At 48.3% G+C, this 24,484-nt stretch overlaps 2 protein-coding genes and 1 pseudogene across 2 annotated transcripts; 1 reads left to right on the top strand and 2 right to left on the bottom strand.

Moving 5' to 3' along the window:
• Positions 1-812: 812 nt before the first annotated feature.
• Positions 813-11,521, top strand: TEX28 (testis expressed 28). Its single transcript, XM_024551069.2, is given in 3 exon segments — positions 813-1,516; positions 10,373-10,508; positions 11,165-11,521. Coding segments are annotated over 3 exon segments (1,197 nt in total).
• Positions 9,740-23,430, bottom strand: LOC112296276 (long-wave-sensitive opsin 1). Its single transcript, XM_024551126.3, has 6 exons — positions 23,248-23,430; positions 19,655-19,951; positions 17,027-17,195; positions 16,228-16,393; positions 14,496-14,735; positions 9,740-12,083 (listed from the first exon to the last, which is right to left on the bottom strand). The coding sequence occupies exons 1-6, from the start codon at positions 23,357-23,359 to the stop codon at positions 11,973-11,975; spliced, it is 1,095 nt and encodes a 364-aa protein (XP_024406894.1). The 5' UTR covers positions 23,360-23,430; the 3' UTR covers positions 9,740-11,972.
• LOC112296364 (small nucleolar RNA U3) lies at positions 20,824-20,927 on the bottom strand (annotated as a pseudogene).
• Positions 23,431-24,484: the final 1,054 nt, after the last annotated feature.

Below are 24,484 nucleotides of genomic sequence, written 5' to 3'. Positions count from 1 at the left end.
ACAGAGGCTCTACCTGTTCAGACCCCATTGACCTCTCCCAGGTCATTATCGTTCACTCTTCCCTGGCCCACTATGTTCCAGATATATAGCTATGGCCATCTTTAGACATGAGAAAACTGACCCTCTGAGCAGTTTATTAACTTGCCCAAGGTAGAGTGGTAGAGTCAGGATTTGAACTGGGTTTTGTCTTGAAGGCAGAGTTCTGTCTGTTATCCTTCACCACGTGAGAGACTCATTCATTTGTGTCACAGTAGAATTTTTCTCCCTGGACTATGAGCTCTACGAGAGCAATGAATGTGTCAGGCTTTTGTACCACATGGTAGGCACTCAGGCAATGTATTGAATGAATGATTGGATAAAGGAACAAACCTGTTAGGTTGCAAAACTCTCTGCTTATTTCTGCTGTCTTCTTGGCAGTAGCAATACAGCAAGGTCTATGGCTTAATGGGAATGAGTTTATTCCATACTTTACAAGAACAGTTTTTAATCAACTGAGATGCACAGTTGGTAATTCTTGGAAGAGAGGAAGCTCAAGAGCAGAAGGGGTAGGAATGAAGGGGAGATTCTAGCCATCTGGGGATCATAGTGAGGCACACCCATAGAGCAAGAAATCAGGTGCTGGAAAGGAGGAGAGAGGGGTCTGGAGGCTGAACTAGACTTCTCTGTTCTGTGTTGGGCCCATCTTGAATGCATAAATCTTGCATATATAGGTATCTGTGCATACATGTATTTTTATAGAGTGAGGCAATAACGTGTTCAGTTCTGCTCTTTGCAGCTTATAGAAAAGTACTCACTTTTTTATTTGTTTCCCAATGCAGGTAGAATACACCAAGAGTCCAAGTGCAGCCCTCTCCTCCAATATTCCCTTGTAGAGGTCCCTGTTGTCTAGTGAGGAGGGCCCCCGCGGCCACTCCAGCCTCTCGGATAGGGAGATGGCCCGGAACTTACAGGATAGTATTAAGCGCCGCATCCTCTACCTCTTAGAGAAGCTGAGAATGGAGAAGGCCAGTCAGGACGAGAACACTGTGGGCTACCTCAAGCAGGTGTCCAAAACCGACCGGCACCAGGCTCCTCACATCCGGCAGGCCTTCGAGAAGGTGAACCAGCGTGCCTCTGCCACCATTGCCCAGACCGAGCGCAGACTCTGCCAGTGTCACCAGCAGCTACAGGAGCTGGAGAAGGGCTGCCGGCCCAAGGACTTAGTGGTGAAGGTGGAAAGCAGCCTGGACAACTGCCAGCAGCCTAGTGAAAAGGCCTCATCTTTGGAGCCCGCCAAGCCAGGTGGGAAACACTGCTTGTCCAACAGACACTACCCACGGAAGAGTCACTTCCCAGCCTTACAGCGGGGGAAGTCCTCAGAGAGAAAGCAAAACTTGCCATTGCAGAAGGTGAAGGAAGAGCTGAAAGAAGTTGAGAAGTTCCACCTTAGCCTCCAGGTATCCCATCAGAGCCTAAAGGAGAAGTATCTGACAGACCTGCAGGTGTTGCTGGAGTCCCTTAAGGAGGAGAAATGCAGGTGAGGTGGAACCCCTTCTGCTGCCTTGTCTCTGGGGAGAGTCCTCAGGACTGTTTGTAGGAGGGTGAAGGGGAGACAGGGAGGAGGGAAGGAGCAACTCAGCATTCTTCTTGGCGACTGCCTCCCACACACCTCACAGTGAAGAAGGCTGACTGCGGTTGCAGCCTGGCTCTCTGCTGGCAAGTGAGGCTCTAGCTCCAGCCCCACTGTGCGGTCCTGCAGCTGCGGCTCTAACTGGAATGGCAGAAGACAGCTGAGGTGGCGGTGAGCCCAGTGGACACCCATCATCAGTTAGGGAGGCGTTTTGCCATCCTGTGTGCTGCAGTGGTTGGTATGTAGGCAGGAGTAGAATCCCCTTGCCAGCCCTGATCCCTTCGCCTGTGCTCACGGCTGAGCTGGGGCACAATGTCACTTATGGGATATTTATTCTGAGAATGACTGCTTTCTGGGGCATGCTTTCTCCCCACTGTGTGGCGGATTTATTTTACTTTCATATAAGACAAGATGAGGTCCACCCCCCCCCCAAAAGGCACACTCAAAGGACCTCCTCCATTCCTATTCAATTACTTCTCAGCATCCCATTGGCCCTCAAAGGTACCACACTCCCTCCTTTGATCCCTGCAGTCTTCATTAACTCTAGTCCTTTTTCTCCACTAGAATGAAAAAGGGGCTTTATCTTGTCCATTTTTATATTCTTCATGCCTAAAACTGCCTGCCATTTGTAGGTAATCAATAAATATTTGTTAAATAAGTGGGGAAAAAGGGGAGGGAGGGATTCACTCAGATGAGCCAAGATTCTCAGCATTTTCATGAAAGCAAGAACTCTGCAGTCCATTTAGTCTGTTTTCATGGGGGAATCTTAACCTGCGTTTGCACTGCTTGACAATTCTATAAAGGGCCATTAAAGTTTTATGGGGCAACCCACGGACAAGTAAGATAACCAATCAGAATTACAGGTTTCTTTTGGGAAGGTAATTTTCACAGGACATGGCAATACAACCTAAAATCTTGGCACTCTCTTTAAAAAAAAAAATAAAACCCTCACCCAAAGATATGTTTATTGATTTTATAGAGGAAGGAAGAGACAGAGAGAGAAACATGGGTGTGAGAGAAACATCAATTGGTTGCCTCCGGTACGCGTTATGACCGGGTATCGAACTCACAACCTAGGTATGTGCCCTGACCAGGGATTGAACCCGCAGCCTTTTTTGGGGGGACGGGGAGTATACGGGCCAATGCTCCAACCAACTGAGCCACCTGGCCAGGGCAATCTTGGCACTCTTAAAGACCTCTTTGTCAAAATAACATTTCCAAAGTGGGTTTATATAAAGCAAGACCACAGTTTGGTGGCAGTTATACATATCTTCATACGTTTCCATACTGCCCAGGCCGCCGAGACTGTTATACTCAGGTACACTCTTAACCCCTTAAGCAAATCAGAATCTGCCAGCTGTGCAGGGGACTAGGGTAACCTATGTCCTCCCAGACTCTGTGCGGATTCCACAAGCTCGCACTGCTGAGCCAGCCAACCGCCCACCATTAGACTGTGCCATGAGTGTGAAGTAAATTTTAATTGTGTCCAGCGACTGAGATTCTCTGGTTGTTGGCTACAATAGTTAGCTTACCCTGATTATTATACATTAGAAGCAAAAAAGTAGGTCTGTAGGACTCAGATTTACCAAGAGAAATGGAGAACGGGCTGACGATGACTTTACGTAACAACAGGGACTACAGGGAGCCCATAGCATTGTTCACCTGCAGTGTTCAGACACCCACTTTACAGATGGGGAGACGGAATCTCAGAGAGGCACAAGCAGGCCACACAGCTGGGACGTACAGACCTGAGAGCATGTCAGCATGTCCTGGCCTGGCTGTGTGGCTTCCTAAGCTAGGTGAGGGAGGCACAAGAATTCATTGCACTTAATATATCTATATTAAATGATCCTTCAAATCTTTTAAGAAACCTTGATGTGAGCTAGATGCAGACACATAAAAGGGCACGTGATGTATGTATTCAACTCAATGAAGTGTCACCCAGTCGCCATACTTGTGAATTCACCAGCCAGGCCCCTGTGATTGTCATGTCTTCTCTGGTGCATCCCGAACTGAGCTTTCAAACTGAAAAGTCCTGTGACACTACTCACAGGTAAATCTGTTTGTGTTCAAGACTTTCTTTTTCTTTTTTCTTTTCTTTTTTTATTTTTTAATTGAGATGAAATTCACAAAATGTAAAATTATCTGCCTTAAAGTGTGTAATTCAGTGACAGTACATTCACAAGGTTGTGAAACCATCATTTCTATCTAGTTCTAGAACATTTTTATCACTCGAGAAAGAGACCCCATCACTGCCTCCCTCCTCTAGCCCCTGGTAACCACCAATCTGCTTTGTGTTTCTATGGCTTTGTATATGCTGACTTTTCATGTAAATGGAATCATACATTATGCTGTTTTTGTGTCTGGCATCTTTAACCCACTGTAAAAATTTTGAGATTCATCTAAGTTGTGTGTAAGAGCAGTTCACTCTTTCTTGCTCATCAGTATTCTATTGTATGGATGCACCAGACTTTGTTTACCCATTCCCCTGCTGCCAGTCAGGGCTGTTATGAATAAGGCTGCTATGAACATTCTGGTACAAGTCTTTTTGTGAACATGCAGGGTGGGGCAACAGTAGATTTACAGTTGTTTTTCTGGAAAATAATGCAATAATTAATAAATAATACAAGATAAACTCTGTGTTTTGCGTACTCACAACTGTAAACCTACTTTTGCCCTACCCTGTATAGCTTTATATATGGAATAATAGAGTAGATGTATGTTGAAACATCGATGTGAGAGGGAAGCATTGATTGGTTGCCTCCCACATGTGCCCAGATCGAACCCACAACCTAGGTATGTGCTAGCTGTGTGCCCTGACTGGGAATCGAACCAGCAACTTTTAGTTATGGGACGACGCTCCAACCAACTGAGTCACACTTGCCAGGGCTGTATGTTGACCTTTTTTTAAAAAAAGATTTTATTTATTTATTTTTAGAGAGAGAGGAAGGGAGGGAGAAAGAGAGGGAGAGATACCAACGTGTATTTGTGTCTTGCACACTACCTATTGGGGACCTGGCCTGCAACCCAGGCATGTGTCTGGACTGAGAATTGAACCGGCCACCCCTTGGTTTGCAGGCTGGCCCTCAATCCACTGAGCCACACTGGACAGGGCTGTATGTTAAACTTTCAAAGAAACTTCAAAACTGTTTTTCAACATGGCTGTGCCATTTTATATTCCCACCAGGAGTGTTGAGCATTCCAGTTGCCCCCCATTCTGACCAACAGTTGGTATTGTTAATCTTTGAAATTTCAGCCTCTTAAATTCAGCCACAACTTGGTGGCCCCTAAATTCCACATTGTGTCATCCCAGCCGAGGTTTTTGCAACCTCAATGCTATTAACATTTCGGACCAGATGGTTCTGTGGTGTGGATGTTGTCCTGTATATTGTAGGATGTTGACCAGCATCCCTGGTCTCTACCCACGAGATGCCAGGAGCACCCTGGGGGAGTTTCTAACAGAACGTTTATGTGTGAGAGATACATCATTCGGTTGCCTCTCGCACGCCCCCAGCTGGAGACCTGGGCTGCAACCCAGGCATGTGCCCAGACTGGGAATCGAACCGGCGACCTTTTGGTTCTCAGGCAGGCACTCAATCCACTGAGCCACACCAGCAAGGGCTGGAGGAGTTTCCTACAGCTGTCATAACAAATTATTCCAAACTCAGTGGCTTCAAACAACAAAAATGTATTGTCACAGTTATGGAGGTCAGAAGTCGGAAATCATCTTTACTTGGCTGAAGTCACTGTGTCAGCAGGGCCACACTCCCTCTGGAGGCTCTAGGGCAGACAGAATCTATTCCTGGCCTCTTCCAGCTTTTGGTGGCTACCGGACTCCTTTGCTTGTGGCCACATCACTCTAGTCTTTAAGGCGAGCATCTTCACATCTCTCTCCATTCTGTCTTCACACATCCTTCTTCACTGTGTGTAAGAACTCCCTCTGTCTCTTTCTTACAATGATCTATGTGACTGCATTTAGGGCACACACATGCTCAGGAGGAGCTCCTCTGACCCTGTTGCATTCCCCAACCCTACCCTTGCTGCCTGATCCCCCACATCTGTTTCTCCACCTCAATTTCTCACCCAAGTTGCAGGCCACTAGGTTCTAGCTCAATTTGCCAAAAAGCCAATCCTCAGGTATAGTCACGAGTATAATCTTTTGCAACCACAATATAGTTTAGGATAATTTGTATTTGAGAGGGTGGCATTATTAGCTTTGGAAGATTTAGGGGGCATTTTGGTTGACTGGTCATGATTTTGCCTTTGCAAGACCATTTTTCAGAGTGGTACATTTGCCTCTGTGACTATAGGAGCTGGACAGAGAGGGGTCCTTGACTAAAAGAGGGACAGTGAGGAGAGTCAGCTGTGTCATGGCCAGGACACTGCTGCCAGAGGGTAAGGAGGCTGGGGGCAAGGGACGGGGAGACTGAGAGAATATCCTTATGAATTAACATCTTTTTATTCAACAATTTATTCAAGAATACATTTAAAAGTGTATTCATAAGATGTTATAAATACAGTAATGTATTCATTGACCTCTGTTCGTGAAGAATATATTTATGAAAATATGGTCAAACACAGTTACTATCTTGAATGTTCTCATGACTGGATCTTTCGTGGTAATGGAAAGACAATCATGGGGAATCTACTTTCAGGGTGGACACCCTGCCTCTCCCCTCTCTGTGGGCAGTAACCTTGGCCATGTTGTCAGCCCGCTCTTTTCTCAACGGGGAGCAGGGCAGAGACTAATGGAATGTCCCTTGAAACACTGTTATGAATTGTCTCCCGATGGATTGGCTTTCAAGAAATGAGTGTTCAGCTTATTAGCTGCCTGGGGAACAGCTCCATGTGGGTGTCAGTCAAGTTCTTAAAGCAGGACCAAAAACTTCTTGGCCTCATATTCCCTGTCTATATGACAGCACCATTGGTTATGTTCTTTTGCATGTCACAGTCATGGCCATGAGCCTGGTCCTTCATTGCCCTGTTCTCCACAGGTGCCAGGCCCCAGCCATTCTGTCTCCGGTGGTCTCCGGTACCTTTTCTCTTCAGTGTCATGGCCCCTGGCTTGGGTCAAGCCTTCCTCAGCTCTTCCCTAAATCAAAGTGCTAGAAGCCTCCTGACATCTGTCTTTCTGGCCTACCCTTCCTGTTGTCCAAATGAGGAACCTCAAAGATGTTTTAAATTATGAAACATTCCAAACCCAGGGGAAATGTAGAGAATAACATGATGAACATTGTACACCTACCCCTACCTCTCAGCTTTCTCAAATCTTCATGTTTACTATTTTTGCTTCAAGTCTTATTTTTTTAAGAAATAAAACTTTAGCCCTGGCCAGGTAGCTCAGTTGGTTAGAATGTTGTCCCTATATACCAAGGTTGTGGGTTCATTCCTGGGTCAGAGCACATACAAGAACCAACCAATGAGAGGTTCCGGTCAAAGTGGAGGCGTGGGTAGACATGCCTCGCCTCATTGTACAACCATAAGAAGGAACACAACTAACTTAAAAATGAGAAACACCCAGAACTGCCAGAGAATCACCCAGAAAGAACACCCAGAAATGTACAGAAGTCCCACAACCACAGACTTAAAGAAGCTGTATTCATCCAGGAGGGTAGGAGGGCTGAGAAGGCGTGTTGGGCGGAGAGGGCTCTGTGTGGCAGCGGCGAGCCAGGGGCAGAGAGGCAGAGGGGCAGAGAGGTGGAGAGGCAGCGAGCCAACAGAATGGGCAGCCCCACATTCACTTGTGGTGGATAAAAATCAGGGAGACATTTTGTGAGCCAGTGAGCCCAGGCCCAGGCCAGACTGTGCAGCCCAGGGCTCTACACCTGGGAAAAGAAAGCCTCATAACTTCTGGCTGTAAACCTGGTGGGGGTTGGGGTGGTGGAAGAAACTGCCAGTTTCTCAGGAGAGCCTGGAACCTATGCAAACTCACCCACCCTGGGAACCACAACCGGGACAGCAGCCAAAGGGGCGCCAGTCACATAAGGGAAGCGGGTGAAGTGACTGGCAACAGGGTGCGGGCCAGGCAAGCCCCCAGAAGTCAGACAGCAGTGGCGCTGTCCCCTCTTTGACCCCTCCCCGCCCAAGGAGCCAGGGTTGTCCCACCCTGGCAAATACCCCAGGCTCTGCCCCACGCAATTTGACAGGTGCTCTAAAACAGAATCAAAGCGGCTCTACCTAGTACACAGATACAGGGAGGCTGCCAAAGTCAATAGACAAAGAAATATGGTCCAAATGAAGGAACAGAACAGAACCCCAGAAAAAGAATTGAGTGATGCCGAGATAGCCAACCTATCAGATGCAGAGTTCAAAACACCGGTGGTCAGAATGCTCAAAGATCTCATTGAATATGGCAGAAGCGTAAGGGAAGAAATGGAGGTTCTACTAGGGAAATAAAGGATAACCCACAGGAAACCAACAGTGAAGGGAAAAAAGCCAGTGTTCAAATCAACGATTTGGAACATAAGGAAGAAATAAACATTCAACCAGAACAAAATGAAGAAAAAAGAATTCAAAAAACGAGAGTTTAAGAAGGCTCTGGGATATCTCCAAAAGGGCCAACATCTGAATCACAGGGGTGCCAGAAGAAGAAGAGGAAGAGCAAGAAATTGAAAACTTAGTTGAAAAAATAATGAAAGAAAATTCCTCTAATTTGGCAAAGGAAACAGACATACAAGTCCAGAAAGCACAGACAGTCCCAAACAAGTTGGACCCTAACAGGCCCATACCAAGACACATCATAATTAAAATGCAAAAGATTAAAGATAAAGAGAGAATCTTAAAAGCAGCTAGAGAAAGGCAGAGAGTTACCTACAAAGGAGTCCTGTAAGACTATCATCTGATTCCTCAAAAAAAAAACTTTGGTGGCAAGAAGGGAGTGGCAAGAAATATTTAAAATGATGAAAGGCAAGGACCGACATCCAAAATTATTCTATCCAGCAAAGCTATCATTTAGAATGGAAGGGCAGATAAAGTCCTTGCCAGACAAGGTAAAGCTAAAGGAGTTCATTATCACCAAGCCCTTATTATGTGAAATGTTGAAGAGACTTATTTAGGAAAAAGAAGATGAAAACTATGAATGGTAAAATGACAACAAACTCACAGCTATCAACAACTGAAACTGCCCTGACTGGTGTGGCTCAGTGAACTGAGTGCTGGCCTGAAAACCAAAGCGTCTCAGGTTAGATTCCCAGTCACGGCACATGCCTGGGTTGGGGGCCAGGTCCCTAGTAGGGGGCGCGCCAGCGGCAACCACACATTGATGTTTCTCTCCTGCTCTTTGTCCCTCCCTTCCCCTCTCTCTAAAAATAAAATAAATACTACTGAAATTAAAAAAAAACCCTGAAACTAAAAAAAAAAACAAAACTAAACTAAGCAAACAACTAGAACAGGAATAGAATCATAGATATGGAGACCATTTGGAGGGTTATCAGTTGGGAGGGGGAAGGAGAGAATGGGAGAAAAGGTATAGGGATTTAGAAGCATAATTGGGTAGGTACAGAATAGACAGGGGGATATTAAGAACAGTATAGGCAATGTAGAAGCCAGAGAACTTACATGTACGACCCGTGGACATGAACTAAGGTGGCGGGGTGGGGGGAATGCTGGAGGGAAAGGAGGACCCAGGGAGAGAGGGTCAAAGGTGGAAAAATTGGGACAATTGTAATAGCATAATCAATAGAATATACTGAAAAAGTAATCAACCAATGAATAAATAAGTGGAACAACAAATCGATCTCTTTCTTTCTACCTCCATTCCTTTCTCTCTAAAAATCAACAAAAAATTAAAAAAAGAAAGAAACAAAACTTGAAACAATTCACTTGAAGCTCTCATTACCCTTTTCCTTGGTACCTTCCCCCTTTTTGCCACCTGACTATCCTCTTTGGCACTTAATCTTTTTCATGCATGTTTTTATACTTTTACTACTTACATATGTAGCCATAAACCACAGGTAGCGATGCTTTGTTTGTGTTTTTTAACAGCTCCATTGAGATATAGTTTACACGGCATAAAATGCACTGTTTTAACTGTACATTTTAATGATGTTCTGTAAATTTACTCAGTTGTGCAACCATTACCACAATCCTATATTTGTTTCTTGTTTTAATAATAGCTTTATTGAGATATAATTCATATACCATAAAGTTCATCAATTTAAAGTGTACCATTCAATAGTTTTTAGTATATTCACAGAGTTGTGCACTCATCACCAGTACCTCATTGCAGACCCTAACATTGTCATCACTCCAAAAAGAAACCCCATCCCCATTAGCAGTCACTCCCCACCTTTCCCTTTCCCTGGCAACCACTATTCTGTTTCCATCTTTCTGATTGGTCTAATTCTGGACATTTCATATACGTGAAATCATACACTATGCAGTTCCGGGTGGCTGCTCCATCTTTATAATCCACAGAATTGTATGAGATGACTACTGCGTGCGAAAACACTGGTGCTGGGGATACATATGGAATTTAATAGCGTACGAGGGCAGTTTAGATTTTGATTTCGACAACTTCTGGTCTATCTCTATTTCACTAACGTCGTTACGAAAGGGGAACGATATATAGGAGATACATGACTATCCGTGTGGCTGTGGCCGACGTGCAGACCTGGAGGAGTAGGCTGGGTCTGACTGGAGCTGGGGCGGGAGGAGGAAGGTGGACCCTGAACCCAAGTCAAGTCTTGATATCGGACCACTCATTACCAGCACAAGCTCTGGGTGGGGTACTGAGGGAGTATTACTTTCTCTTTTCCTCCCAAGACACGCGTTGATGGAAGGACTGATGAATAACTACTTGCAAGGGTACCTGAATGAGATTTACCATCTCAAACAGAATCTGGCCTGCACTGAAGAACAAATGGCCTATGTTTCCTATGAGAGAGCCAAGGAAATATGGGTGAGTTCCTCATGGGGGAGCTTTTTGAGAAAGGGCCAGTGAGAAGGAAGGATGTAGGGACGAGAGAGGCAAAGGATGAACGAATCTGTTTTGATAACCTCCAAACCAAGGAATGAGACTGATCTTTAAGTTGAACCCCCGCTGAGGGTTGAATGGCAACTCACACATTTGATTTAGAGCTAGCAGTGTCCAGTATTTATGTTCATGCCTCCCTCCCCCCACCCCTTAGCTGATCCGGGAACTTGGGCATGCATCACGACCACCTGCAGGAGTGCTGATGGTGCAGGGAACACCAGCTGGGAGCCCCTGCTTTTTACCCTAGGGTCACAAATGTGGGTAAAGGACTTTCCTCTCCTGTGACAGATAATATTATTCTCTTCCACACTTTACACCTGTCCTTGGTCAGCTCTCTCACAGCCAGGCTCCCTGTCTCAGGTCACATTGGGTGAGGGCCGAGTCAAATGAGACCTTCACCGTTACTGGGAAACGTGGACCCTCCCAAGATGGGGCCCTCAGCACGCATGTGCTCTAGGTTCACAACTTCCCTCTGAATCTTCAGTTCTCCAACGCTTGGTGTGCACCCCTTAGGAACTCAAGTAAACGGCCGCACTTCCCTTCCAGCCTCTTGTGAGGGCATGTGTTTTTGTCACCTGCAGGAGGTCATGGACACTTTCAAGAGTCGTATAGCCAAGCTTGAAACTCTACAGCAAGTGACTCAACTGGAGATGACAGAGAACCTTAGGAACTGTCCCCAGAAGTATTTGTTTCGATTTCTGAACCTGTTCCTCACACTGACCACCAACTTCTTGGTCTTCATCTTTACTGTGTGCACCTGCCCCTTTCAGCTGTTAAATTCACGCCTGCACATGTGCACCATGCTCATGCTGATTGGACTTGGTGCCCTGGCCTGGCGGAAGTGGTATGCCATCCCTGCCACGGACTGGCAGGCTTGGGTCACCTCCAGGTGGAGACTGTATTCCAAGGACTCCAGGTCTCTATCAGATGGGCCTTAAAAAGCCTGGGTTTGCTAGCTCTTCCCCCTTTCAGGTGTCAGGGCATCCAGCCAGCTCTCCTCAGATAGCCACTTCTCAGTTCTCCCTTTTGGATTTTATCAGCACTGTGAGAGGTTTGTGGATGCCTACCCAACTCACAGTTCCCTTTTTCACACCCTTCCATACCGTCTGCAGACTTGAGGCTTGGAAGAGATTAAAGTCTCTGAAATGCAATGTTGCTCTCCGCTCTAAATCCTTCATGCCCCCTTGTGACCCAGTGACTGAACACTCAGAGGCTCAGGTGCCTCCCTCGCCGTGACTTTGTTGTTTTTGGCAAAGAGAAACTACATATATTTCACAGGGATGGAGAAGAAGGGATGGTGGGGGTGGTGGCCAAAGCCCCAGTGAGTGGGACAGGGGTTACGTTTTGTGGTAGTAGGCAGATCTTTTTGTTCTTGGGGCTGGAAGAGTCTCATGCAGGTGACACCGAAGAGACAGATGAGGCCTCCGTTTTGGAGGTGCTGGAGAGTTCAGAGCTATCATCCACTTTCTTCCCAAAAAGCTGCAAGATGCAATTTCGAAACTGGCAGGACAGAAAGTGTTACTCAGCAGAGCAGGAAGGGTTGATGTGCTGCTATGCTAAAGGTAAGGCTTAGGGCATTCAGAGGAAGGTATTCATTAAGTGTCATCTGAATGACTTAACACCTTCTCTTCTACCATTTAGAACCCTACAAAGTGAATGGAGGAAGGCTCAGGTTGTTCTTACACATGAGGATGGTCTATTTCTCACTATTTGGTCATCTAAATCATCTAATTTAGCAGCTGATGGTAACTATTGTGGGTCATATCGTGTCCCCCCAAAAGATATGTTCAAGTCCTAGCACTTGGAGTCTGTGAGTGTGACCTTATTTGGAAATAGTCTTTGCAGATGTGACTTAGATATACATTATCATGAGGTCATGCTGGAGTAGAGTGGGCCCTGATCCAATGACTGGTGTTCTTATAAGCAGAAGGGAATTTGAACACAGACATACAGGTGCAGAGGGAAGAAGGCCATGTGAAAGTGAAAGCAGAGATCTGGGTGACTCATCTACAAACCAGGGAACAGCAATTACCTACCAGAAGCTAGGAGGGGGGGGTATGGAACAGACTTTCCCCCAGAGCCCTTAGAAGGGACCAACCCTGCTGATACCATGATCTCAGACTTTTGGCTTCTAGAACTGGAAGACAATATATTACAGTCACCCAGTCTGTGGTCATGTCTTATGGCACCGGGGGAACTCACACAGTGACCAAAGATGACACCAGCGAAGGGGCCCATGCATAGTGACCTGTCTCCAGAGTGGCTGGGAAGAGGCATCCCAGTAAAAAGGAACATGATCGTCATCTCGTTTCTATTCCATCAATTTTGAGGCCAGGTGAGGACTAGGTAGACAGCAGTCTAGCCACCACCTCATCTCTTTAGCCAAGAGAGTTTTCTGGCACCAGGAGGGACCTGTTCTTTGCCCTTGACCCCTAAAGAGATCTGGGCCATATGCATTTCTCCTATTACACCTCAAACGGTCACTGAGCACCGCAATGCTTTGAGAATGCAGACCAGATGCCTTTCCTACGTAGCCCGGGCCTATTCTTGACCACCTCCAGCTCCCTCCAAAGCCAAAACTCTCAAAAATAAAAAACATAATTGTTGAAATCAATAACAGAAGAAATGGGCCAAACAGCAGAATCAACTCAGCTGAAGAGCTGGCAGATGAGCTAAGGAATTCATTGGACACACTCACTTAACATCTACCTACTTACTGAGTGCCTATTCTGTGCCAGACTGTGCCCTAGGGGCATCAGCAGGGAGGTCCTCATGGAGTTCCACTCCAGAAAGTTCTCTCAGAAAGGAGCAGAAAGGGGTAACAGTATGAAAAGGGTGAAAGAAATGTTTGAAAGCCTGGAGAGGTCCAGAAGCGCAGACATCTGTCTAGGAGGGGGAGAAAAGAAAGACTCGAGCAAAGACAGGACTTGGCAAGCTAGTCTAGGATTCCACAAACAAAAGACAGGCCTAAAAAGAGACCCATGTGAAAGACAGGAAACAGGGGTCAGGGATAGAACTATACTCTGGGTATTGAGGCGGCAGGAATGGAATCCTGGGGAGTCAACTGTGGTACCGGTCCTACTGAATATTTAAACATTACCGAAAGAATGCATGCTTAAGGAACTCAACAGAGAGTCAGAGCCAGGCAGGAGGAGGCAAAGCCACGGGGCAACTGTGAAATGGAAGGGCAGAGAAGAGCCAGTTGGAAGGATTAGACTGGGTCTGGTGAAATAGAAGGTCCCTGAGGAGGCAGTATTTCTGCCCCACAGACCTTTCTGGTCACCATCAAATCACATCACAGATACACCTTAATGAAGTGGATGTGATGGATTCAAGGAAGAATAAGAAGGCAAATTGCACTTGGAATATGATGAGCAGCAATAGTCACCTATTACCTACCAAGAAGTGTAAGAGTCATGGGCAGTTTGCTGTGGAGGCCCAATGTGCCAGTCCATGCTGGCTGCTATCTGGCGAGACTTTGGCCAGGACCACAGAATGTGCCCCCTGAACTAATCTGTAAAGCCACGAAAGCCTCTTGCGGGTGCAGCCAGGAAGGGCCTCTTTTATGTCCTGATCAGAGTTAGGGTTTGAAGATGGAAAGATGAAGATTGAGAGAAAAGTTGCACGATAACAGCAAGAAGTACACGCCTGGGGTACTGTGGCCATGTTCAGGCGGTCCTCCGGTGTTGGAGCTCTAGGCTAGTCCAGAGACCAACAGACAAGTGCAGGAAATGCCCACCCTCAGGCAATGCCCATAAAAGGATCCAGAGGGAGAGGGCTGCCTGGGGTTGGGTCACATGCTCAGTCTTCTCAGGTCATTGTCCCGGAGGCCAGACAAGATACCAGGTGGAAGCCATTATGGGGCTCCTCCAGGTTCTATTTCTAGTTTCCTCTGCTGACAGTATGACTTACCTGCCGATTCATAAAGACATAGATAATGGGGTTGTAGATAGTGGCACTTTTGGCAAAGTAGGCTGGCAGGGCGGCCACCAGAGGGTGGAAGGCGTAGCCGGGGTGGGCAGCAGCGAAGCACGCAAAGAAGGTGTAGGGCCCCCAGCAGAGGCAGTATGCCAGGATCATCACCACCACCATGCGCGTCACCTCCTTCTCTGCCTTCTGGGTGGACTCGGATTCTTTTTGCTGCTTTGCCACCTGGGGGAGACAGAGAGCTGTACCAAGGGACAGTGAATGGGAGAGTCCCTCAGGGCTCTGAATCTGGAGGGGCTCCCTGTTCCTATTGCTTGGGCAGCAAGTCGGGGAGGCAGTGAGTGATGGGCAGCTCAAGGATGGGGACTCATGGGGAGAAGGAGATGGGCCTACCTGCTACAGCAACTTGGCTAGCCAGCAGCTAGTTCCCTTGTGAGTGAGTACACATCTGGCCTGGGGTGGTCTTGTGCCAGAGCTGCGCATGCTTTGAGTTAGCAAGCCGCTAAACCTGGCTGAGATGGCTCTGAGCTTGGACCTTCCAAGCTCTTGGCTAATTTTGACTCCTGTTAAGAGTATGGGGCAACAAGGAGCTAAGGGAGCTGTTCTTAGCCTCACCTGGTCCCGTATCAGCCTGCCCCCTCCTGTGCTCAGGTCTGAGGGGCTGGGCAGGAGAAGGCACAGGGGCTGGCGCCTGCCTGCTATGGGAAGGGACTGATGGCAGGCAGCTGAGTGGGCATGTGGGGAAACTGTGTGGGCAGGCAACACATTCTAGAGCCTGGGCTCCATATCTGAGACTTAATGTGGCCCACACCATGGCTAGAACCTGTGGGAGCCAGCTAAATTGGTTCTGACCACCAACGGGGACGGGGGCGGGGGGGAGGAACGGGGAATACCACAGACTGAAGGTAATGAGATGAGGGGAGCTTATCTTGAGCCCGTGGCCTCCAATCTAGAGAGAGCTTCTGAGCACATGATAATCTGATTGTGGGCACAAGCAGCTTCCTATAGGAAAGGTGTCACCCCAAAGGGCCTTGTACCACCTGTGCCAAGCAGGATCCCAGCAAGAACAGATGGCACAGCCAGATCAAGCTAATTGTAGCTTAGATAATTGATAAAGGGACAACTTATTTATGGTGTTCAGTAGACCACAAGGGGAGCACAGAGCTCTCAGCACCCCAGGACCCAATCTCACTCTCCTGTCTTTCTCTGATTTCCTGCAAGGGCTCCCCAGGGGTAATCCAGCTGGCACAGGGAAGTGGGGGTTTGGCTGTAGACAGGATCAGCTTCCCAGGGAGAAGGAGGGTAGAGAGTGGGCCTGGGGGGCAGATGGCACCTGTGAATCCACTCCTTAGCCTGCCCCAACAGTCCAGTGAAGGGGACAAGGGCCCTCTGGTGGCAGCCTTTTAAAAACACTCCTTGATTTGCAGGTTTCATTTGAGCGTCTGGCTGCCCCTGGAACCGTCCTGGGTCAGGAGGAATGCAGCTGTGCTCCCTTATTGGGCCCCTCCACTGGGGATCGGGGGCTGTCCCTTCCCATTCTATAAGGACAAGGACAAGGGAACCAGGGCTGTAACAGCAATCCCAAAGAAATTGCCAAATTCACATCTGGTTTGGGGGCAGGGGAGCAGACTGGGTGACCCTCTGTTCCTGCCTGCATATCCCTGGCCTTCATGTTCCTACCAGCCAGGGGTGAAGCCAGGAGGGTGCGGGGGCTTACAGCTCGGATGGCCAGCCACACTTGGAGGTAGCAGAGCACAATGACACTGAGCGGGATGACGCAGCATGTGGTCATGAGGACAATCATGTATGACTGCACCCCAGGGTACAAGCTACCGCTGAACACGTCTGGGCCGCACGAAGTCTTCAGGCCATGGGGCCAGTACCTGGAAGGAAAGACCAGCAGCCTGTCTTGATGCATGCAAGGCAACCTGGGAGCCCCCAGCCCAGGGAGGCCACTGACTTGGGTAGGGTTGTTGGATTTTTTTTTTTTTATTGAGTTGAAATTCACATTACACGAATTGACCATTTTTGAAGTGAACAGTTCAGTGGCATGTAGCACATCCATTGTCACTATCTGGTTGCAGAACATTGTCATCATCTGATTACATCGCCTTTTTACAAAGGGAGGGTGAGGTACTCTCTTGCCTTCTAAGAACACCTGTGAATATCTGAGTCATTTTTGTGGGGTCAACTAGATCAGCCCGTGGCCTGAAGTTGTAGGCATTTCTTCATGTGTTCCTGTGAGCAGTTCACACTTAGGAGAAGCAGACCTTCCCAGAGGCTGGGAGACCACGGGGCCTATTTCCACGTTGCAGCCAGCTAGATTCATGCTTTCATAGCTGCTGCATGTTCGAAGGGGTCTCAGGGAGAGTCAGGTCCATCCTCACTTTATTTGTGGGGCCATGGAGACCCAGAGACAGAAAGCTATTTGTCCCGAGGTCACAGAGGGAATCACGAGTCTGGCCCTCCCCTTTCCACCCTAACAAGCCACCTTCCTGGCACCCTGGCATCCTTACCTGCTCCAACCAAAGATGGGCGGGGCCGTCCACACAGCAGCCCAGACCCAGGAGAAGGTGATGCCTATGATGGCCAGCTTGGCATCAAATCTCATATTGCCAAAAGGCTTGCAGACCACCAACCACCTCTCCCAGGAAATGATGGCCAGGGACCAGAGACCTGTGATCCCTGCAGGGGAGAGCAGACAGATGATGGCTTTGAGCCTCCTACATTACTTCCATATGGACCAGCCGACAGTTTTCCAGACGAAGAAGCACTCTTCAACTACCTGCAAAACCTCATTGTCCAAAGAGTGTTTTCAGGTCCAGGGGGCGCTAGGTCTCTTGGTCAATCTCTTTTCCTAACATGAGCCTTCCCATTTTTCTCCGCTGGGCCTCTCCTTGCTCCCTCCGATTCGGCCTCTTGGTCCACCTTGCTTTCCCTCTTTCTTTTACTTGGCCACCAGCCTTTCCTCTGATGACACTGAGGTAACCCCCGATGGCCATGTACATACCGACATGACCCACTGATATGCTATGATCCCAGCCAACAGCTGTGCCCCTCCTGCCAGTACGCACACGTTCCTTTAGGCCCTTAGAGCCCCCTCCCTGATATGCCACCACCCTGCTCCATTCGGCAGGTGCAGACAGTGTCTCGTGTCCTGCCTAGACCCCAGAGGAGTGCACAGAATTCAGGGGTCCCTGAACTGGGATGGGAAAAATGACATCTTTGTTTTCACTAACCTTTAATGGACATTGGCATTTCCTTCCAATTTGAGTGTGGCAGCACTAGCAGTGCCTGTGACTTGGTCACTTTACAGAGGTGGCGGACATTCCCAATATCACTACGTTCATTATCACTTTGAAATTTCAATGGCTGTCAGGCCAGATCCAGTTATTTGATGCTTTAATGAAGAATAATGTCACTAATCCTTCTAAAAATACCTTTAATATTATTTATTCAATTATAATATAATTAAATTTAGTATTATAATTTTAATCCTAATACTTTAAATGAAGAACTATGTTGCTGATTACTATTTAGTACTTTGATAATTATATTTCAGTATCATTGTAATCCTGTGTGTGCATTGTAATCCTGGACCTTGTGTGCATTTGCAAACATTCTTCTGAGAAGGGGTCCATATGTTTCCCCTGAGGGCCGGGGAGCGTCTGTGGCCCTGAAACTGGTTGGGAAGTGCTGGCATCGTGATGCCACCTACCTCCTAAGGTTGTGGGGAGGTTCAATGTGTTCATTTAATGAGCCGCCTTCCTGCCCCCATTTTATAGATGGAAAAATGGAGGAAGAACGGAGAAGTAAAGTAATTCAGTGGCGCTCACACCACTAGTAATTCAAATCTGGGGCCAGGTTCCCCACTTCCCAGGTCCCTCCTATCTTAGTGTCTCTTTCTCTTTCTCTTCTTCACCTTCTCAGAATTCAAATTAGAGATCAGGTTAGGCGACAATGAGACATGCCCAAGTTAGATGTGGAAGCTAAGGACCCAAGTCTGTTGGCCAGGTGGCCCTGGGAAAGTTTAAAAATGACACAGCAGGTGCAAGCTTCTGCTGGTTTGACAGCTGCAGGCCTGGAGACAGGCTGCGCGTGATGAGGGCTGTGGCCTTTGGGCTCTTGTAATCTTGAGTGGACGCCAAGGCTGTAAACCTGCAGCCCTCTGTTCTGTCATGGGGGCATGGTACAAGGGCCACTGCAGGGGACCTTGGCCTCATCAGGCCTGCTTATCCTCCTCTTCCTTGTTGGCCCCTGAGAAAGAAGCCTGGCCTCACGGCAACCACCTCGCCTCACCAGGTGCCCAACATGTGACAGATTCAACTTCTGCTCTAGCCTCCTTGACTGTCCTGTTGATGTGGCTTTGACTTTCTCACTCAGACTCCCTCCCATCTTCCGGCCTCTTCCTGCGTGTCCCCTTCCAGCCCCCTCCTCCCAAAATAGTGTCTGCTCCAGAGTGTGCCATCCCAGGCTCGCCCGCCTCTTGTCATCTGCTCAGCAATCGCTCACCAGTTGTCTGCCCACCCAACGACCGACTGCCCTAGCTTTCCCCAGCCACCCTGCCCCAGCCCCCTTCTTATTCTGCTGACTCAAGATTCAACTCCTCCAGGATACGGTCCTCTGAGAGGACTGTTGGCACTGTATAGTTACTATCTGAGGTAGGGCCTCCTCTTCCCAGGACTTGGGAACACTGTGGGCTGGGACCCTGTGTGCAGCATCCTATACGCCTGGTGCCTAGCATACAGCTCAGCACACGGGTACTTCTCAGCCAGTGTTCACCTGAATGGAGCTGTGGCCCACAGAGATGTTAGTGATGAGGATGGGGAAAGGAATCTGGTAATTGTTTCTTTCCCTGGAAAAAGCCAACACAGGTGAGCTGAAAGGGAACATCCTGATTTGGGTGGGAGCTCTGCTTGGGGTGCCCAGAGCCCTCCCCTCCCACATTGTTGCGGGGTCATATGGCTCTATATCTGTTTGCTCATATGCCCCGACCTCAGTGATGATCTTGGCCCGGTTTCCCCTGCAGGTCTGTGTCCCTTCAAATGTGCATTGCAGGCACACCCGGGGGGTTGCTGTATGAGTGTTTCCTTTATGTACAGTAGGCTGGGTCTCTCTTGAGGCTGGACCCTCAGCTGGCTTACCACACAGGGAGACAGTGTAGCCCTCCACGATGCACAGAGGGTGGCCCAGCACAAAGTAGCCGTAGATCTGGTTCACAACACTGATAGTGCTGGCGATGATGGTCTCTGCCAGGTCAGCAACTGCCAAGTTCACCAGGATCCAGTTCAGAGGGTGGCGCAGCTTTTTGAACCTCATGGTGGCCACCAGTACAAGCCCATTAGTGAAGACAGATGCAATGACCACGAAGATCATCCAGGCACTGGTGAGGTGATACACCCATCTGGGAGCAATATGGTAATTGGGGCCTTCAAAGGGGCCTGGAGTCAGGAGGTACAGAGTAGATATCAGTGTCACCCACCTGTACCCTCCTCCCCCGCCCTGCCAGAGCCTCCTCTCAACCTTCCCACTCTCCTGCTTGCCTCATTTGCAGCCGGTTCTTTCCCTCTAACTCTGCTCATCTGCAAACAACCTGCCCTTTATCCTGTCTCTGCGGCCGGAGGACATGGCTTGGTGGATAGCTGTATGGGCATCTTTGAACTTAACAAAGTGAAACTCTCTCATCATCTCTGCTGGGTATCTCTCTGCCTCCTCTGGTTCACCACCCAGTATGCTGGGCCAGCCCCCTGTAGTGCCATTGACAGGCTCCTGCTCCCCTGAATCCCCTACACCCCTGCACTTTTTTCCTTGCGTACTTCATGCTCTTCTGTTGAATTTTGCCCACACTCTCCCCTGCACCTGGGTCCCCTTTCCATACCATAAAGTCCAGTTCAGATGCCCTTGGTTTTCAGGAGCCTTTCCAGATTCATCAGCAGAGAGTCAACTCAGCCCCTTAGAACTACCGTGATACAACTCTATGATGTTCTAGTATATATTGGAGTTACCCCAAAAGTACAGAGGTTTAGTACAAAAATAGCAACTGGAACTGTGAGGTGTTTGGAACACTCCGGCTTGCAGGCAAATGCAAGGGGCAGGGAGCAGTTTCAAACTGAGGCGGCCTGAGTGTCCTTCCCAAACAACCCATGGAGTCCAGATTGGGCAGAGCAGGGACAAGAAGGACAGGGCAGTGACAGACGCCCTGCATGGTGGTAGGGGGGCAGGGGCACTCTGAATTTGGAAGGCCAGACAGGAGGTACCTCTAGCAGTGCAGGTGCCCCAGCCTGCTCCTCCCTCCTGAAACCTCTGGGTGGGACTCATTTCATGAAGAAATGAGCATGAGAAGGGTATCCCACTCAACGCCCTAACAGAATTATTCTAGTAACAAACTATAGAAATGATCCCTGAAAGTATAGTCTTCAGAAGTATTCTAAAAAACACAGGAAGGGTGGGAATCAGGTGTGGGGGCAGGCACAGAGGCAAGGTTTCTTCGAATATACCTTGTTTTCTAGACTTTAATTTGGAAACCTGCAAGTAATTTATTACCTCATTATAAGACAACAGTCAATTTTAAAAAGCAATCCCTGAAAATTAAAAAAAAAATGAAACAAATGGGCCTAAATGCATAGCCACTCGGTGGCATAATCACATACAGAATGACTATTCTAAGGGACTTGAAAAGGTGGTAGTTTGACTGCGTGAACCTAGTGGCATACACCTAAAGATAAAATGCTATCCTAAGTATGAAATATACCCTAAAGATGTATCCTAAAGGTAAAATGTCCAAATGTTACATTTTTGGTAATTATGTTGTTGGCAGTTGTGTTGGTGTCATTCTGAGACCATTGTGCATGTGTTTGGGATAAAACTAATGATTAATTAAATGACATTCCAATTCTGATTCTACCCAAAGCTCTTGAGAACACGATTCTTGGTGGGAGAGAAAGGAGATGCAGAGGTCAAACCCAATTGGCTCCACTGGGAAACCAAGTCATTATTTTGAAATGGGGAACGAACCTTTCTCCTGCCTTTCCCATATACAGCCCCTACCCCGGAGAACGCAATAAGAGATGAGGGCGTGTTTCTCGTTATCCAAGTAGTCCAGCTAACAGATGAAGACAGAATGCTATATGTCTGCATTCCCCAGTGGTTTAATGGGTGCAGGCATTGGGTTTCAGCAGCTGCCAACACCCAGGAAAAAAAGGACACCCTCCTAGTCTTGAGAGAACACCCCACAAATCCAGCCTGCCTCTCAGCAGACCTTCAAATCAACTACCAGTTTACAAAAACAGCCTGATGAATGAGGTGGGAGGGGCATGGGAAGCCACACATCGGAAGACACAAGTAAAGTCCGAAGTGGGTGAGTCCAGAGACTTGTTTGTTTTGACAAATAAATTGCAAAGAGGTCCAGGGGGAACCTCCAAATCCAAAAAGGATGACAAGACATATTGATCAATAGCAACATGCAAGCCTTACTTGAGCCCTGTTTCAAGCAAACTGAAAAAATGTTTAAATGCTGACTGGGGTTTGATAATACCAAGGCAGTGTTACCTTCTGGGTGTGATAATGGCATCGTGGTGATGTTTTCTAAAGAGTCCTTTTCTCTTAGAGGTGCATACTGAAGATTTATAGAGGAAATGGTGTGATGTCTTGGATCTACCTCCAGAAATCAGGAGGAGGGGCTAGTGGAGAGGGTTACAGATGAAATAAGACAAATGATCAATATCCAGGGGTTCACTCTACTTTTCTCTCTACTTCTGTAGATACTTCAATTTTCGAAAAAAAATTTATGGAAAGGAGTCTTGGACATTGATGAAGCCCCAGGGGCCCCCAGGGACAGCATGGTTCCTTCTCCATCAAGGATATTCTAGGGCTCGATCGATCAGCTCGATGCCAACTTCAGGGTTCTCAACCAGTTTGGCCCGGGAGCCCTGTTTCTGATCACTGCCCTGGCCATCAAGAAACCAAGGCATGGGAGACATTCTTGAAGGAACCAATGGTCTTTAGTTTGGAGGACGGACCTGGGGAGGGGTCTAGGGCTGGGGGTCATTAGTGTCCTCAGCTCTTTGAGGGGCTTACATGCAAAGCTTTTTGACTGGGCCACTCCCAGGAAAGAACTCAGCTGCCTCGACAGAGTTTTCAGTTTCTTTGTGACCTAAGCCCTCTCTCGATATGAGCCAGCTCTAAGCAGAAGAGCGGTCTTGGGAGTGGAGCGAGCTTCTTCCCCCAAGAATGTGCTACGAAAGGCTCCGGACCCCGGGGTACGAAGTTGGAAAAGATGACCAATACAATCTCTTCTGACCCGAAGGTTCTAGAAGTCACTCACCCCCTCCCCCAAGCTTCCTGCTCCTGGAGTTCTTGCCTCCTTTTGGCTTTAGAATATGCAAAGATGAGTCAGACCCAAGTCCTTCCCCAGACTTGAGTGTAATGAGTGCTCATTAGCAGGGAAAGAGTAGTCAACTTTCATGGGACAGGGATTCCCAAAGGGCCTGGGAAGGCTACATGGTTTGACAATGCATATTTGATATTCTGATGTGCTTCTTTATTCAGAAAGGAACCCCCCGTTCATGTCATCATAAAAGTTAAGGAAGAAGACCCTTTCGGCTGCTGACGATGTGCAAAAGACCCTCTTGGGTAGGGTGAGTGGCCGACTGCCCCCCATATGGCCACTTGGGTCCAATGTCCCAGGGGGGCTGCTTCAGCCATTGTAACCGAGCCTCCATGGCACCTGCTCTCTCACCTCTAGTGGCGTTGCTGTTGGTATAGGTGAAGATGCTCGCCTGGGTGCTGTCCTCAAAGCTGGCCTGCAGCTGCCTGTCTGCAAGCCTTTGGGGGCCCCACCGCTGGGCCATGGCTCCAGAAAGCCTTGTCCCTGATACCCGCCAGCACTGGAGCTGTCAGGGGGTTACAGTGCTTTATACAGCCTGCAGGATCAGCCTGGGCCTCCTTACCTTAAAAGCTCCCAAACCCTTCACCATCTGATCTCTTAATTGGGCCCTGGACTTAGACTTCCTTTCCCCCACCCCTTGCTTCCTGGCTCCTTAGGAGAGCCCATGATGGCAGCTCAGAGGGATTTGCTTGAGCCAAACCGTGGACCCTTGTTGCTGCTTACATGTCCTTCGTTCCCTTCTACTGTCCAGCACCGACTCTTAAGTCAGGCAGGCTCGAGGGTCAGGATTTTCAGATTTGGGGAGCAGCCCAAAGCTCAAATCTGCCTTTCCCATCTGGTTTGCTCCAGAGTCCTGGGAGGTGGGGTGTGCTGGGAGGCTTTGCAAGGCTGAGGCCTGGAAACGGAGCCTCCTAGAGCATCAGGCCATCTCACTGGACCCAGATAGAAGCAAGTTGCACTGGTAGGGGCTCCTCCCGCAGGAGAGGAGGAGTAGACCTGGGGAGCAGGGAGACTCCACTGTGCATCTTGCTTTCTGCTTCCTCTTGCTCCCCATGAACTGCAGCTCTTTCAGTCACCAGGGTCCTCATCTAGGCAACTGTACCACAGCACATGAAGGTGCCCGCAGACATTCAGGCCCCACCTGCTCAAGTCTCCCTCTCCTGAGTTCATGACCCTTCTACAGCTTCCTTCTAGACTTACCTTCAAAAGTAAACCTCTTGAGACTCTGGCTGGGTAACTCAGTTGGTTAGAGTATCATCCCCAATATGCCAAGGCTGAAGGTTTGCCCTCTGGTCAGGGCGTATACAAGAAGCAACCAGTGAATCAAAAAATAAGTGGAACAACATTTCTCTCTGTCTCTCTTTCTCTTTCCTCTGTCTCTGCCTTTCTCAAAATCAATAAATAAAATTTTGAAAAAGGAAACCTCTCAACACTGTATTCCAGATGAGCTACCTCTGTTGTCCCTCTTCAGCCACTGAAATGTGGTTGCTGCTGACCCTGCGTTTGTCAGAGGCACCAATTACCCGCTAATTGTCCCATTCTGCAGCCTTAACTGTTTCTAACTGAAGACCCCTGGCCCCACTCCACA

This window comes from Desmodus rotundus, chromosome X, assembly GCF_022682495.2.
Source record: "Desmodus rotundus isolate HL8 chromosome X, HLdesRot8A.1, whole genome shotgun sequence".
In the NCBI taxonomy this organism is placed as follows: Eukaryota; Metazoa; Chordata; class Mammalia; order Chiroptera; family Phyllostomidae; genus Desmodus; species Desmodus rotundus.
Note: the sequence above shows the minus strand (reverse complement) of the source record. Positions and strands in the feature narration are given on the sequence as shown.

Coding starts and splice junctions, on each gene's coding strand:
- LOC112296276 (XM_024551126.3), bottom strand. CDS start 23,359: ATGGCCCAGCGGTGGGGCCCCCAAAGGCTTGCAGACAGGCAGCTGCAG. Junction 19,952..23,247: donor CAACAGCAACGCCACTAGAG/GTGAGAGAGCAG, acceptor TCCTGACTCCAG/GCCCCTTTGAAGGCCCCAAT. Junction 17,196..19,654: donor CTACACTGTCTCCCTGTGTG/GTAAGCCAGCTG, acceptor TCTCCCCTGCAG/GGATCACAGGTCTCTGGTCC.